The sequence below is a fragment of the Canis lupus genome, chromosome 10 (genome assembly GCF_003254725.2).
Source record: "Canis lupus dingo isolate Sandy chromosome 10, ASM325472v2, whole genome shotgun sequence".
Taxonomy (NCBI): Eukaryota; Metazoa; Chordata; class Mammalia; order Carnivora; family Canidae; genus Canis; species Canis lupus.
This window is the reverse complement of record NC_064252.1, coordinates 50,140,717-50,157,743: the sequence shown is the minus strand read 5'-3', so window position 1 is coordinate 50,157,743 and position 17,027 is coordinate 50,140,717. Positions and strand designations below refer to the sequence as shown.

General features: G+C 39.1%; 1 protein-coding gene and 1 long non-coding RNA gene across 17 annotated transcripts in view; one reads left to right on the top strand and one right to left on the bottom strand.

The window, feature by feature from the left end:
* Positions 1 to 826, bottom strand: part of LOC112671790 (uncharacterized) — a 126,467-nt gene extending 125,641 nt beyond the window's left edge. For 12 of the 14 annotated variants that reach the window (XR_004803160.2, XR_004803153.2, XR_003143857.3 and 9 more), the window contains exon 1: positions 201 to 412. This is a non-coding gene — a long non-coding RNA (uncharacterized LOC112671790). Of the gene's footprint in view, positions 1 to 200; positions 413 to 551 lie in introns of those variants that run through there. The other 2 variants (XR_003143853.3, XR_003143856.3) reach the window with 2 other exon arrangements.
* Positions 448 to 15,696, top strand: CALM2 (calmodulin 2). 3 transcript variants are annotated; one of them, XM_049115871.1, is made up of 6 exons: positions 448 to 543; positions 7,217 to 7,247; positions 13,528 to 13,671; positions 13,761 to 13,867; positions 14,146 to 14,281; positions 15,052 to 15,696. In XM_049115871.1, exons 3-6 carry the CDS (start codon positions 13,602 to 13,604, stop codon positions 15,078 to 15,080), a joined length of 342 nt encoding a protein of 113 aa, XP_048971828.1. In that variant the 5' UTR covers positions 448 to 543; positions 7,217 to 7,247; positions 13,528 to 13,601; the 3' UTR covers positions 15,081 to 15,696. The 3 variants fall into 3 exon arrangements, with proteins under 3 accessions (XP_048971828.1, XP_025321849.1, XP_048971829.1); XM_025466064.3 differs by lacking the exon at positions 448 to 543 and adding an exon at positions 814 to 953; XM_049115872.1 differs by lacking the exon at positions 448 to 543 and adding an exon at positions 1,226 to 1,328.
* The last annotated feature ends 1,331 nt before the right edge of the window (positions 15,697 to 17,027 follow it).

The window sequence follows — 17,027 nt, the reverse complement described above, 5'->3', positions numbered from 1 at the left end:
CAACACTTGCACCCAGGTCTGACTCCAACCGAGGACCCTGTTATATTCCACGACACCAAAAGGCTATCGGGGCGGGAACTGATCCCACGGGATCCCTGATGCCGTGGTTTCTGAGGGACTTTTCCGGGAAAGCACCCCTCGTAAGATAAGGAGAACCCTTTTGGATTAGGCTCGCAGCTAAGCAGCTGCATTTTCCTTACCTAGGTTTTTATAGGGTTTTGTGAGGGAGTAAAATTGAAAAATGTGTGGCCTCCACGAGGCGGGGAGGCTGGGCGCGGGGTACAGGTTTCCGGGGTCTTTCGGCGTCGTTCTCTCTCCGCCTGAGGTGTTTTCGCCTCCGCCTGTACCGGGGAGAGGCGGGAAAGCGTGTGTGTGTGAGTGTGGGAGGGCAGCATGGGTGGGGGAGAAAGGTTCTCCGGCCAGGCGCAGGGGAAGCGACTCTGCCGCCTGGCGCAGTTGCCAGGGCAGCGCGGCCCGAGCAGCAACGGCAGAAGCCGCACCGCGTCCCGGCGGCGGCTGCGAGCCCCGAGTGACGCATTGCAGGTACGAACCAGCCAATCAGAGGCCGACTCAACAATCCTCGGCCGCGAGCCGCCACCATGATGCTCCTCCGCGCCGCAAAGTAGCGCCCCGCGGGCGCGACTCCACCGGCCGGTACCCGGGCTCGCTGAGCAGTGAAACCCACTTACGTCATCCGCTCGCCCACTTCCCTTTCTCTTTTGCTTCGTCGAGTCCGTAACAGTGGAGACAGGAGTCCGAGCCGAGCTGGAGAGGAGGGGGCTTAGCCGGGACTCGTTTGCGCTGTTCCGTTATCTGGCGTGCGGCGGAGGGATCTGGCGGAGGGAGGTGTTTATGAGGCGCTGGGGGCGGAGGAGGAGAATTAGTCCGAGCGGGGCGAGCGAGCTGACTGGTTGTGTGGCCGCTTCTCGGAGACCGGTAGCGCTTGCAGCATGGTGAGTGCGCCGCTGAGCTGCCGGCGCTCGGCCTGAGGGGGGACGAGGCTGAAGGAAACTTGTCTGGGGGGTACGTTGCTCCCCCCACCCCCTTCCGGAGTGGTCTTCGCCGGAAGGTTGGCGCGAAAGAGCCTGGGGGCGCCGCGGCGGCTGCGTCGCAGGTGCTCCCCATCGCCGTCCTCCTCCGGGAGGAGCGCTCTAGCGCTGTGGGGGCCGGGAGCGTTGCCCGCGAGGCGGCGGAGCTCCTCAGGGGCTTGGCGGGGTGAGGCGGAGGGCGGTTCCGGGCGGGGGGCGGCCCAGCACATGGTGCAGACGAGAGAGTGGAAGGGCGCGGGGAGCGGGCGGGCAGGCGCCTCGGGTCGGGCATCTCGGAAGGTCAGTGCCGGGGCCGGATTCAAAAGCCCAACGGACGGTTAGTGCTGGCGCCAGGAAGCGCCTTTGTCCGCTCGCGGCCGCCATGCGCCGAGGGGGCGGGAGGGAGCGCGAGGCCCGGGGCGAGCGCCAGCGCCGCCGTTAGCCCGCATCCCCCGCGTGCCGGGCGGGGGGCGGGGGGCGCGCGGGCGGGCGCGGCGCGCTGTGTGGGCCGAGCCCGCGCGGCGCGGGGAGCGGCGGGGGGGGGGGCGGGGGGCGGGGCGGCGTGGCCGGGGCCGCCGCCCGCTCGGCTCGCGCCCCAGCTGCTGCGCTGGCACCTGCAGGGCTGCGGAGGTCGCGGCGGCGCGGCGGGGCCGGCCGGTTGGGGATGGGTGGGGGGGGAGGGCGGCCTGGCAGGTTCCCATCCCCCTTCCCCCCCCTCCCCCGCTCCGGGTGGCGAGAAGGAAGCTCGGTTGATCCTGAATCTTCCCCACTCCATCTGGGGCCTTTTCCTGCTCCCCGGGCTGGACATTGAACAACAAATTTATCTTAAGTGGCTCCGTCGTTGGTTGAAGGGAATGAGCTTTTTATACCTGAAGTCTGGCGCATCCTCTGCGCGTCTCGTTACAGCCCTCTGCTCCGGCTTGGGTCTGAAAGGCTCTCTAGTCGCTCACCGAAGGCAGGCTTCGGCGCGACTGGCTTTTATCCTCCCGTAAGCAGCGTCTGTATTCTATGGAGGACCCACGTGCACTCCTGATGTTAACCACAGCCTTGCCCCCGCTCCAGCTCCAGCTCCAGCTCCGTGGAAAAGGAGTCGTATTTCCGTATAGAAAATGCTAGACCACGGTTACATGCCGTCCAATGCATTTGCACAGTAGTGGCTGTCAAATACTGTAGTGAAGGAAGGGTGTACCGGGGGCAGGGGGAGCAGGGGATTTTTCAAAAGCATTTTCCTGTCATCAGTTGAGACCGGAACTCCTGGTTTTTTTTTCCTGCTTAAAAAAAAAAAAATCTAATGAGGGCGGTAATTTGCAATACCTATTTTGTGTTTCCGTCTGCCAAGTGGTTACAGCGATGGGTGTGTCTAGAAGGCAAGGTGACATCTTAAACAGGAGTTGGGAGTCCTTGCCAACTGAAACCTCCAGCTTGTATGGGTGTGGGGAGAGGAGTTCACCTTGGTTAAAACTAGTGTTCATTCAAGTTTGATGCATTCATTCTATTTTGATTTTTTAAATTATTTTTTCCTGACTTCAAACATACTGGTTGGATTTACTTTCAGATTACATTATAAGCATGGAATCAAGGTTCTAAATTGTGCAATAAGTTTTTAAAAATGTTTTTAAATGAACGGTAAAATTTTTACCTAATCAGTCTCATACTTGAATCAGGAACTCGAATAGATTTTCTGGGTGATGTATACAGTTTTTAATCTTGCTTTCATGGTCCTTGCCAGTGATAAGCTTTTCTAGTTACTGTTTACATCATTGGTGCTTTGGGGGTTTTGAGTTAGTTAGATTGACAGTCATTATTAAGTAAAATTAATTTGGAAGTTGTCTTAAAGCAACATAATAATTATAAGACCTGGAGAAGATTTAAAATTAGGGCTCTTATCAAGTTTAAAGAATAAGAATTTGTCTTGGGTTTACATGTAGTTGATATTGAAAGGGCTGGGGATTGCTTCAAGAAGACTTTGGGGCCTGCCTAATAAGTAGAAGACAGGAAGAGGTAGAAAGTTTTGTGCTTGTCTAAATAATGTTTATTGTGTCAAATTGTAAGGAGATCAGTTGGTGTTACACTCAAGTATGGCCCTGTTAAATACATAGAAAGTTCTAGATTTAGGTACAGCAATCGAATTAGGCCTTTAGTAAAGGTCCTAATTTCTCTGAAGTAATTTGTCTTCATGGTTTTTCTTGGTGTAAGATGCTATGTAGTAAGTGCTATTCTGTCAGAATTAGGGTATCTGTTAACTCTACTGAAATATTCTAAAGACTGCTTTTGATAAAGGTAAAACAATTACCCTGACTTCTGAAATTGTAGAAAAAATTTTACTTAATGAAGCCTTTGTTGTATCCAAGTAGAACTTGGAATAAAAATGAATGAATGAATGAATGAAAGCTAAAAGTTTGTATCTGTTTTAAACCTGTGGATTCAAAAAAAAAAAATAAACCTGTGGATTCATACATTTATTCAGATAAGACTTTTGGATTATTTTTAAACTGCTGTTCACTAGATAAACTCCCAAGAGTATCCATATCCACTTTGAACGCTGTTTAGGAAATGTTTGATAGGTATATATAATGTATTGACTTTTCAGATCACCCATTAGTCTAGATTAATGTTTCCAGTGTTTACAAATCACCTGTGGTTCTTAAAAATGCGGATTCTGTTCTAGTTCAGTAGGTCTGGTGTGGAACCTGAGAGTGTCCTAGTGCCCGGAAGCTTTTCTCTCCAGTGATGAACCGGAGGAGGAATTCCATCAATTGTTAGAGAAATAAAGGAGTAAGAACTAGTTACCTCTCCAGTGGATTATTATTTACTTTACCGAGATAAACACACATGTTAATGAGCTTGAGTTTTCCCAAAAGTATAATTCTTATAGTTCTTCTAAGAAAATGGCACTCTCCATAGACAGAAATAAGAACCAAATTTATTTGCATGTAGTTGGAAATGGCTTACAAATTAGTGTGCTAGGGAGTGGTGTGTTTTGCTTTTAGTAGGCCTTAATCTGAATGTTGCTGGTAAAGTTTATTTTAAAACCTTGGATCTTGGATTAGTAGTAAATATAAAAACTGCTTTAAGTTTTTTGAAACATTGCAAGTAAAATCAAGGAGCGCTTTTAAGGCTATATGAGTAACAGCATTCTGTTTGATAGTTCATTCCTTAAAGTACATTTGTGACTTTTTCTGTTTCTTTTCCTTTTTGGGGGGTGGGAGGCAGGGCAAAGAGGGAGAGGGAGAGAGAATCTAAAGAAATCTCCATGCCAAGTGGGAAACGCAAAGCAGGGCTTAATATCTCAACCTTCAGGTCAGATCTTGACCTGAGCTGAAATCAAGAGTGATTTCGCTTAACTGGGCTACGCAGGCACCCCTCCTCATTTGTGAAGTTTTCTGAGATTGTGTCTGCCTAGAGATGAATGAAGAGCTGGACAAGATGTGGGACCATTGAGTTTTGGCTTTTCCAAGCAAAATTGGATGATTTTAAAGTTTTGTTTTATAGCTAACTTCCTTTTCTTCTTTCCTTCCTTCTTAGCTTTAATATAAATGCACCTTCCCAAAATCCACCCCTTCCTCCCTGCTGAGAGAACAAACCCTGTTTACCTTTCTGCACATAGCTTTCACATATACTGTGCCTTCCATACATTTAGCTTAACTAAGTCTGTAGTCCTAAACTGATTTCATCAGCTGCATCTCTCCCCGGGCTGCACCTTGTGCTTTCAGTTTATGGAAATTTATTTTCTCAGATTAAATCAAACAAAAATAACATGGAACAATGGTAGGATTGGTGTTTTAAAAGACGGTTAACAAATATTTATTGTTTTTCATGGTCTCAATTTTATATTCTGATACCTAGAAAAGACACTAGACAATGTTATGCAATGCTTGGTTGTAAATGGATGAGAATAGTAAAATTAAATTTCTATGTTGCAGTAATACATTTTAAACTTAATAACTTCCTAGAAAGGGTAAGTTTTAAATAGGCATCTCCATAATATATGATAAAAAGCACACATGTGCATATGTGTATTTTGGTCATTTTTAAGTATATCATAAGTGATCTGGTGGACAGAATGGGGTGAAGATAACTAGGATAAAAGATAAAATATGGCAAGAAGAAAATAAACTTCAAAATGCCTGCATATAATACAGTCAATATGAGATTTATAATGGGGCCCTGCTACTCTGAAGCAAGAGGTGATAATGCTATGCATGTTTGTCTTCTGTGTGGAAGTTGAACTTGTCAGGTTCATATTTAACATTGTAGGTTCTTTAATTAGTTAATATATAAAATAATTATCACTGAACTCTTTGGGTTGGCCCTTTACACAGCTTCTCATTCTGCACAATAACTTTATAAGGTAGATACTAATATTGTATGGATGAAATTGACTGAGTGGTTGAGTAACCTGTCCAGTCTCACATGGCTTTTAAGTGGCAGAGCTAGGATACTAGTCCAGCAATGATTCAAAGCCGTATGCTTTTTTTTTTTTTTTTACCTCCGCCCTGCCATGTTGCCCTTTTTTTTCTGAAATGTTAGAAGTCCTTCAAAATGGAATCAGAGTAGAAGTAAATCTTAATAGTCTCAAACAAAGTGAACATCAAGTCAGTGGATTTACTGTGTTTCAAATCTTACTCCTTAGGGAAAACAGTGTATGACTGATTTTATATCAGATACTTGGTGGAGATTTGAGATTTGAAAGGATAAAAGTAGATTTTTTTTTAACTCCTGCATTTGAATTTAATTATTGCCTTTTCAATTTTAAGTTACCAGGCCTTTTGCTTTTTTGCTTTCTCAGAATAGAAACAAGTTGGGTTTACATGGAGGTCAAGTCAAAATTGTTGAGCAGGGAAAGAAATTTAGGCTTTCTGGGTTCCTTCCCAAATTTTCTCATGCTGACCCCTAGAGAAATATGATGCTATTCTACATTAAGGTATTCTTTAAGAAGAATGAAACCAGGCAGTGTTACTCTTTCATACTAATAAGTGAATGGGTTAATCACAATTTGCTTGATTCCGAATAGGTAAGAATACTAGAAGCCTGTGTCTAGTTAGTACCATGTAAACGTTGATTTGTGGGTTCATGTATTTTAAGTGATGAAATGTCCAAATCAAAGGCCACATGAAAAAAAAGGAGCCTTGGTATTTTGCAGATGTGTTTATTATATATTATGGTACTCTGCATTTAAAACTTAAAGGCAATAATGAATACATCTAATACCTTTGTGTTTTAATTCTGACTCCGCTAGTTACTAATTTTGTAGTTCTCCCTGAAATGTAACCTAAACCTCTTTCCCTATTTATATGATAAGGAGGGTTATTGAGAAGATGAATAAAAGCATCTATAAAGGGCTTTAGCAATGTCTGGGCTTTTTTGTTTTTTGTTTTTGTTTTTGTTTTTTTAAGCAAAAACAACTTCTCTATGCTACAAACGTTAACATTAGGCACGCTTTGGGATTTCAAAAGTCAGGAGAAAATGGATGGTTAGACTTAACATTTAGTAAATAATGTAGTTCAAATGTTGAGAATCCTGGATTCTCTGCAGTTGCCTGGCAGGTGAGAAGTAAAAACTGATAGCTTTATGTTGCCCCAACTAGGACAGCTTGGATTTTTATATATAATGGGATTTTTACTTAGTGTTATGGGGTTTTTTGTTTGGTTTTTTAGGTTTGGAAAATAATTTTCATGTCAAAATAATGTATTTAATCATTAATAGGGGTAATTTTGAATGTAGTCATTGGATATTATGTTTGGTTCAGTGGAGATTTCTGATATTCGTGTGTGTTTTATCCACCAGAGGAAGTGGACTTAAGTTTAGGTATCCTAACTTTGAGAAAGGAAACTTTTTGTTGGATTCTCCCTTGCTTTAGAAGAATAACAGCTCCATTTAAATTTTCTAGTATGTCAGATTGCTTTTTTTTCCCCCAATTTGTTTGAAATTTAGACTTTTATATGTATTCTGAAATAATATTTGAGGTATAAGTATTAAACTTGGTCAGGACAGCTTAGCTTTGAAGCTAAACCTGTCTACTTAAGGAGTAAAAAAATGCATACATTTTGTTTGTTCCTCATACTAAGGAATGTTACACTAAATGTTGTTTATGGTACAAGGGGAGCCTTGAAAGTCTTTAAACTTGGTTCTTAATTTAACTGCTCATCTACATACTCTGAACTCAACTATCTCTGATCTCTTTGTAGGCTGACCAACTGACTGAGGAGCAGATTGCAGGTAAGAAATACTTAGCTAAGTGGTACACATTGGATTTTATTATAAATTGAATAGCCAACCTCAAAATAAGATACCTGTAAAAAGAATTGACTTTGATCTATGTAGTAGATAGTAACAAATGGGTGTAATGTAATCTAGTAATTGAATCTGCTTTGGCAGATGAGAAGGTACAGTTGCCTGTGAAAGATGTATGGGGCTAACTAATTAAAGGCAAGTTTTTAGGCTGTGTGAAGATATACTTTGGAAACTTGGTGGTGGTGGTGGTCATTTGTTTTTCTTGAAGATTATCTTTAAAACATGAATTCTGGGCAATTTTTAACACTGCAACTCCAAATACTCCTCATAAAAAAAGAGCCAGGTAGTAATTAATAGGTAACTTGAAATGTTGAATTGGAAAGGGAACATTGAATTTACCCCAGTTTATAGTAGCTAATATTTTGACCTTAGAATTGTATGTAGAATCAACCAGGGATAATCATTATCTCTAGAGAAAACTTAGATCAAGAAGTTACCATTCTATTTTATAAATGTGTAGTAAGTTGAATTTTGTCTTAAAGAACAGTAACAGCTGTTACTGAGCTTTTTAAGTCTTCTCTCCTTTTGTTTGCCGTGGAAATTTGTGAAATTGTTATGTAAAACTTGATGTCATGTTGTCTTTATGTCATAACATTAAACATTGGTACTTTTGATGTTATTCTAACAACTTTGAGATGGTGGGTTAACATCAACTGTAGGGTAAACCTGCTGAAGGATTTTTTTTTTTTTCCTTTCTAGTTCATTGTAATGTTGAAATGCTTTGCAAAATCTTCCTTTACTCTCCTTAGGCTTATTAACACAAGCATCAAGTAGTGTTAACTATCACAGTTTTCCTGGAAGGCAAGAAGTTTGAAGTGTTCAAAAGCACTAAAGCATTTTTTTTTTTTTTATGCTAGAAAAAATTGAGAAAGCCCAATTGGAACTCAGCTATTTATAGCCCATTTAAAGTAAGCCCCTTGCCCGCTCCACATAAACAAATTTGGAGGACTCAGCAATCACTAGTCATCTCAGATATTCATCACAAATATTATTTAATAGGACTATATAAAGTTAGGAAGCTATTAGCATGAAGGACCAAATGTAAGCAGGTTTTATTTTTTATGTGAATTTGAGTTGAATCTGGGATTTGCTTTCAAGGGTTGATACATTGCATGTATTGAGTGTTGAAGTAGTCAACCAAAACTTTGGACCTAATTTCTTTGTTCATTTATATTATTTTAAGTTTTTCAGTGAAATGTGAATTATCCTAAAACAGTTTTTTAAAAATAACATGTCCTTTAGGAAGTGATGGGCTAATTAATATATTCAGCCTTAACTTCTTAACTTCTCTAATACATTTGCCTCCCCTCTCTCTACCTTTCATTTCTTGGTATTCCCAGTCAGGTAGTTGTCACTGCTGAACACGGCATAGCATTTTCACTGTAGGATAGAAAATGTATTAAAGTATCTGTCAGAGTTCATGCTCATTATTGCTCTCCCAAACACACATACAACTATGAAAAAAAAAAACAAAAAAACAGCTTGTGTCTTTTAAATATAAAAGGGCAAAAGAAGCCAAAGCTTTTATACTATTAAAATAAAACTCTGCAAGAACAGGGGACCTTTTTGTTGCCTCTTGTATCCCCTTTGCCTCCCACATAGTAAGGACTGAAGAATCGATACACTTCTTTTCAGAGGTGTGTGACACGAAAAATGTTCCAGAACACTACCTACCCTATCCTAAGAATTGTGCCTCCCTCCAAAATCCCTTCCTTCTAAATAGGATTATTTCAGTGTCCACCTTTGAGGTGGAGGCAAATTTTCTTTATCCTGTTGAGCTGTAAGTGGTAGTCATCAGTGACATCTTAGAGTCCTTACCAAAAAAATAAAATGTCAACAGACTTAATATAACTCAACATTGAGTATAAAGTTCTTTTAAAGCTATTTTAGCTTCATATGATAATCATTACTACTTCAGATTTGTTTAGAAATAACAGCAAATAACTTAGTCTAGAAAGAATGTTTGTTTATATGAAGTTAGTAGAATTGTTTACCTAGTCTTAAAGAGCAATCTGGAAGAGTCCATTGTGACATCACTAGTAATTTTGTTGATGATTCTGCCGTTGCTTGACACTGAAGGGGATTAATAGGAAAAACCTACAAGGATTTTTTTTTTTTAAGTCAAGTGTAGGAGTAAAACTTTCTTGATAAAAGATCATAACCTTACTCGTTTAAATAGTGACAGCAAAAGTCTGATACATGCCCTTTAAGACATAATTTAGAATTTTCTAAATAAATGGAAGTTGGTAAACATACATTAGATTCAGGTAATTCCTGGGAATTACAGTTTAGAATGGAATGCATCTGTACATAAAGATTATACTAGTTCTAAAGTACAGGTAGTGAGATGTAAGGGCAGGGGAATTTAAATTGTACTTTGAGTTTATTTTTATTTCAAGGAGATTTAACAGGTATTTCTGGCTCTATTTAAAAATACAAATAAGAAATTTGGAATAAATCTTGACATTTGTTCCTTTCTTATATCCATAAACTAATAGTTACAGCATAGATATGGTCTTATTTTCTGCTTTTCACTTACTCCAGCAAGCATTTTAAAAGTTGATGTATTTTAGGGGCATCTGGGTGGTTCAGTTGGTTAAGCATCTGACTCTGGATTTCAGCTCAGGTTTTGATATCAGGGTCATGAGTTCAAGCCCTGTGTTGGGCCCCATGCTGGGTGTAGAGCTTTTTTTTTTTTTTTTTTTTAAGTTAATGTATTTTAAAACTCCTTGAAATTAAGAATACATATATAAACTTACCATGCATCTTAATAATTAAGTCATATAGTAAAATGGTTATATAGTTACACATTGGAAGCTTTTGCACATGATGGTGGTGTTAAATAATACCTTTAGCTAAGTATTATAGCAGTGAATGTAATATAAGCAAAATCATGTTTCTAAGTGCTTTAATTTTCTCGTACCCTAAGATATTAGGTGATAGATGCCATGCGTTCATACCCTAATAGTTTATGCATTTCTAGACCGTATTTTTCCATCCTGTTGAAAAGAAGAAAAAAAAAAAAACCCACCTGAGTAAAATGGAAATATCTTCATCAAATTCTGTTTGTGGGATTTATTGATCTGTTTTCGTCATTGGATCAATCTAATTAATCTACTGTAGGCTAATTTCATATAAAATCCATCAGTAGTTTGCTACTAAGCTTCTGATACCAGAGGAGTTCCTCTGAAAACAAGTAATTCTAAATGATATGGAATTATGTTAACTAATGAATGTAGTAATTAACTACCCAACCAGTTAGTGATAACCTGGTCTAAAGCTAAGCAGTTAAAAGATTTTAAACTGAAGAAAGTAATGTGGTAATCTAAAGAGGTAATATAACTCAAGTAGTTGTGTGGTTAATTTTAAAGAACCCAGTTAAAATGCTATTTTAGGGACGCCTGGGTGGCTCAATGGTTGAGCATCTGCCTTTGGCTCAGGGCGTGATCCCGGAGTTCTGGGATCGAGTCCCACATTAGGCTTCCTGCATGGAGCCTGCTTCTCCCTCTGTCTCTCTCTCTCTCATGAATAAATAAATAATTTTTTAAAAGGTTATTGTAATAGTCTAGGCAAAAGATGATATGGTCATGAAACAAGATACTGTGTGTAGAGTTGAAGAAAGAAACAGGCAATATTGAAATGGGAGAATTCAACAGGACTTGACAGGTTTCACGGAGAAAGAATTAAATTTAGTGTCTTTTGCTTGCATTCCTAGGGTTGCTGGGGAATATAGAATTCATTTTGATAAGTCTTGCTTGGGGTCAGCCAGGGAACATGTCCTGTAGGAAGTCAGAAATAAAGGTACAGTAGCCCACCATTTATCTGTGTGAGGAGGATACATTCTAAGACCCCAGTGGATGCCTGAAACCACTGACAGTTGCAAACTCTGGTTTTTCCTATATACACACATACACAGTTTAATTGATAAGTTAAGTGCAATAAAAGATGAGCAACAATAACTATTGTTACAATTGTTTATTATACTGCAATGTAAGTTCTGTGAGTGTGATCTCTCTTACTGTACTCTTTTTGTGAGATGATAAAATGCCTCTGTGATGAGATGAAGTGAGTTGAAGGACATAGGCATTGTGATGTAGGGTTAGGCTGCTAGTGACAGGACAGTATGCCAGAAGGATCATTTGCTTCTGGACTGCAGTTGACTGGGTAACTGAAATGGCAGAAAGCAAAACTGGGTAAGAGTGGGGGGACTACTGTATTATGTTGAGAGAGACGAGTAGACTAAAGTCTTCATTATAAGTGGTGATAGATGAGATGGTCAAAAAGAGAAAAAGATAAGAAAATTGGTCACATCTATGTGGGAGAGATAAATGGGAATAAGAGAGCCTTTGGCAGTATAAGGTAGGAGGTAAACTGATGTGCTGTTGTGAAAACCAAGAGAAATTTAAGAGTTTTTTGGTGTAGTTTTGGATGCTGAAGGAAAATGAGATCTTTTTCTTGACACTAAGTATGTATTTTCCAGACATAGTTCTGAGTGCTTTGTGCTTAGTAATTAAATTCGTAAACTTAGGTGGGGATCCCTGGGTGGCTCAGCTTTAGTGCCTGCTTTCGGCCCAGGGCATGATCCTGGAGACTGGATGGAGTCCCGCTCGGGCTCCCTGCATGGGGCCTGCTTCTAACCTCTGCCTGTGTCTCTGCCTCTCTCTCTGTGTCTCATGAATAAATCAATCTTAAAAAAAAAAAAAAATCATAAACTTAGGAAAGTAGGTATAGTTACTCCTATTGAACAAAAATGAGGAAACTGAGGTAGTAAAGGTTGAGTAACTTAACTTGCTGAAGGTTACAATACTAGTAAGTAGCAGAGCTGGGATTATTTAACCCAAGCAGTTGAATTCCAAAGTCTACTTTTAGTTTCTATGCTATATGGCCTCACATACTTAACACACACTTGTTTGAGCAACTAGGTTGTTACTGGTAAACTTGCCATTTTCAACTGATGAGTTGGAGCTGGAAGTAATTTTAATAGTAGATGGTAGAGAAAGGAGTATGAGTAATGGTGCTTCCCAGGATTTTGAGAGAGATAAGGGCAAGCATGTAAGAAGATCCAAGGTTTGAATTTCATTTTAAGCTAAGAGGTATGATATATGTTAATGGCAGATCAGTAGAGGAGTAGTTGAGTCCAGACAAGAGATTATGGTGGATTGAAACTGGGATGTATATGAATTGGAACAAGGATAGAAAGGCACGAATAGCCTTGGACTATATAAGAGGAAGGAAACTATTTCTTAAACATGTCAGGTATACATTTTCAAATGTATAAATACATTGAGGGAATTTAGCCTGGGAAACTTGCTTTTGGATTTGCATGGGGACAGGGTCTGATACCTTTTAAAAAGTACCTTACCAGAAAATACTAGCTTTGTGTTACTAGCTCATTTATATGACCTTGCACTACCAAATTTAATCTCTGCATTAGTTTATGAAAAAATGGGGAAGCCAGGTATTCTAGACTGTTGCTCCAATAGCTTTCCATGTAATCTAGTGGTGAGTTAAACATAGTATCATAAGACAACTTTTAAGATGTTAGATAATACATTTCAACTCCATTAAAAGTTTGGGATTTTATGTTTTCAAGAAAGGTCTAAATTATCTTTGTTCGCAGTGGTAACAATACTTAGCTAAAACTGGCCATTCATATCTTGATCATCCCGTTGTTAATATCATTTTTGATTTTTGGTGATAGTTCCTTGTATCTCATTGTTCTAAAGTTTAAGGTTTTTGTTGTTCTTAAGTTAGTAAGTTTTTAAAGAGACTTAGTTTTAATTTTCAAGGATTACTTTGGACATAATGCATATAGTCCTATAGAAACACGTCTTGGGTACCAGTAGTCTTATTTTTCTACTCTGAGCTTCAGTAGTAAATAGAGAAGCCAGTCGTTTAGGGCTTTGATTCTTTGCCTTTTCATTGCAGAATAATTTCGACTTTTACCTGGTCTAGATACTGGAGTTCTTTGTAAGATTTTAGGTGAAAAAACTTTGCTGATAGGTCAATATGAGCAGATATTAGTATGATTAAAGATGTTTGAAATGTAAGGTTTTCCCACCTAATTCTTCAGGAATCAAAAACTGATTTCAGGTGTTATCTCCATGTATATCTTTGCTTTAAGAGTTGATTAGTACATTTCATTTAGGAGGTTATTTTTTATTGTTAATCTGTATGTTTGGATTGTGGTCTCTCTTTAAAACAGAATTCAAAGAAGCCTTTTCACTATTTGACAAGGATGGCGATGGAACTATAACAACAAAGGAATTGGGAACTGTAATGAGGTCTCTTGGGCAGAATCCCACAGAAGCGGAGTTACAGGACATGATTAATGAAGTAGATGCTGATGGTAAGTGTTTTTTAATTGGGGGTTTGGAAAAGGGGAGTTGAAGAGGGGCATTTAAATTCTCTTATAATATTTCAACTATACCATTTCAGGAAATGGCACAATTGACTTCCCGGAATTTCTGACAATGATGGCAAGAAAAATGAAAGACACAGACAGTGAAGAAGAAATTAGAGAAGCATTCCGTGTGTTTGATAAGGTAGGTATCAGGGATTGTATTAAATTTTGAGAATAAATCTTGGCAAAGGAGATGTCACTGACTTTGGGACTAGAAACAGTGATTTTTAATTAACGTATGATGTCCTGCCTTGTTCTCAATGGCAATTTATTGGCCAACTATAGATTGTTCTTGGTTGGTATGTATTTTTAAAAGTATATTTTTCTCCCTCTGTGAAGCTTGGTGTAAACTTCCTAAACTTTCATTTCAACTCTTGAGTCTATAATTTTACTTAAATATTTTACTAAATTTTCTTCTAGGATGGCAATGGCTATATTAGTGCAGCAGAGCTTCGCCATGTGATGACAAACCTGGGAGAGAAGTTAACAGATGAAGAGGTTGATGAAATGATCAGGGAAGCAGATATTGATGGTGATGGTCAAGTAAACTATGAAGGTAAGTCTTTCACTACCTCATTCTGTGCTTTGGTTTTTAAGTTAACACAGGTATTTGTTACATATTTCAAAAGTAGTGACACCACCCCACCCCCACCCCCACAAGATGAAGATGCTAATTCAGTTTTTATGTTTACAAAATTTCTGCTCTTCTGAGGGGTTTTTCTACACTACGCCAAAATCACAATCATCTGAGGACTTTTTAGAGCTGTTTATTTTAAGGTCCTACCTGTATACCTAGAATTCTTTGCATTTTAACAAGATTGCTGGACAATTTCATATGCATGTTAAAAGTTTGAGAAGCACTGTACTCCAAACTGCGCTAAAATGATCTTTGTATAATGATAGTGAAACAGTTTTAAAAGCTTTATAAACTTTTCAGGATCCTCAAAATGAAATTAAGGCGGCTTCCCCCTCCTTCATTGGATTTATTTTCCCTCTAATTAGCTTTAATCTGAAATTATTTACTTAATGCTTCAACTAAAAATTATTCCTGTTATACTAAACTTAAGAGCAAGAATGCTTCTATTTGTAATAACTTGTCTAAAGAATTAATTTGGTTTATTGATTAATAATCCTAAATAATTTTGGTTTATGAAGATCTAGGCTTGACAAAGCTTGATAGAGCTAGCCTAAACCAGTTCTCCTGTGTACTGTATATTTTTGAGGAAAGAAAGGGGAATTGGAAACTACTCCGAGATTGAGTAATATGATTGGTTTTGTCAGTCTTTTGTCATTGACGCAACTTTTTGTGTACTTCTTCTTTTTCAGAGTTTGTACAAATGATGACAGCAAAGTGAAGACATTGTACAGAATGTGTTAAATTTCTTGTACAAAATTGTTTATTTGCCTTTTCTTTGTTTGTAACTTATCTGTAAAAGGTTTCCCCCTGCTGTCAAAAAATATGCATGTATAGTAATTAGGACTTCATTCCTCCATGTTTTCTTCCCTTATCTTACTGTCATTGTCCTGAAACCTTATTTTAGAAAATTGATCAAGTAACATGTTGCATGTGGCTTACTCTGGATATATCTAAGCCCTTCTGCACATCTAAACTTAGATGGAGTTGGTCAAATGAGGGAACATCTGGGTTATGCCTTTTTTTTAAGTAGTTTTCTTTAGGAACTGTCAGCATGTTGTTGTTGAAGTGTGGAGTTGTAACTCTGCGTGGACTATGGACAGTCAACAATATGTACTTAAAAGTTGCACTATTGCAAAACGGGTGTATTATCCAGGTACTCGTACACTATTTTTTTGTACTGCTGGTCCTGTACCAGAAACATTTTCTTTTATTGTTACTTGCTTTTTAAACTTTGTTTTAGCCACTTAAAGAAAATCTGCTTATGGCACAATTTGCCTCAAATCCATTCCAAGTTGTATATTTGTTTTCCAATAAAAAAATTACAATTTACCCAACTGTTGCTCTGAATCTGAGTCCTTTAATTAACTTGAGGTTGAACAATTTTGAGAATCAGTTATGGGGGTGATTTTTACTTGATGGATTTTGGATACATTTTTGTTGTTTTACTATCTAGATTGTGTGTGTGTGTGTGTGTGTGTGTGTTTTAAGATTTTTATTTATTCATGATGGACCTAGAGAGAGAGAGAGAGAAGCCAGAGGCACAGGCAGAGGGAGAAGTGGGCTCCATGCTGGGAGCCCAACAGGGGACTTGATCCAGGGACTCCGGAGTGCCGACTCGGGCCGAAGGCAGGTGCCAAACTGCTGAGCCACCCAGGGATCCCCATGTGTTTAGTTTTTAAATTATACTTCAGAAGGCTTAAATGAAAGATTAGAAAACCTTGTTTTTACTTCTATTTGCTAATGTTTTTCATAGTGATTTTTCTTTTTCATAAGGCAAGGGAGAATTTTCAGTTGTCCTGTCTATTCAGGACATGTTTTACCAAAAAAAGGTATCTTTAGGAGTGGATTGGCAGTAACTATACCTTGTTTTAGTTCTTCTAAACCATTGCTTTCTCTATAATTTTAAGCTACTCAAAAAGTAGTTATTAGGGTTTGTTTTGTTAGCTACCTTTTAAAAACTTAGATTCCATAGCAAACCAGAGCCAAGATTAAAAATTAAGTATAATTGTTACCTGATTATTGTAGCCACAAGATATATCTTCCTAGAGAGCAGTCCATTTTAATACCATTGTTACTAGTTTCACCAGAAAATAAAAAACTGATTAGTGAAGGACGAGAGAGAGAAATGGGTTTTACAGGGAAGTTACAGGCGTTGATAATCCTGATATGATGGGGTATTATTACATATTAGGCAGGCAATCATTAAATAGAAAAACCTTGGGATCCCTGGGTGGCGCAGCGGTTTGGCGCCTGCCTTTGGCCCAGGGCGCGATCCTGGAGACCCGGGATCGAATCCCACATCAGGCTCCCGTTGCATGGAGCCTGCTTCTCCCTCCTCCTGTATCTCTGCCTCTCTCTCTCTTTCTCTCTATCATGAATAAATAAATAAATCTTTAAAAAAAAAAAAAAAAAGAAAAAGAAAAAGAAAAACCTTCATTAGTTGTAACCTTTCAGTCAAAAGGAAGGCCAGCAAGGTATCTGGTGGGAGATTAATGTGTCTGGCTGTTGAGACACAATAGTTATCAGAGTATTAAACCTGGGCTTTGGAGTTTTATTTACTTCAACAGTGTTAATTAAGATCACTGCTCTGTGTAAACTTTAAGTGGTTAATATTATCTAAACTCCAGTTGTTTTACTTGCAAGATGGATATAATTTACCCAACTG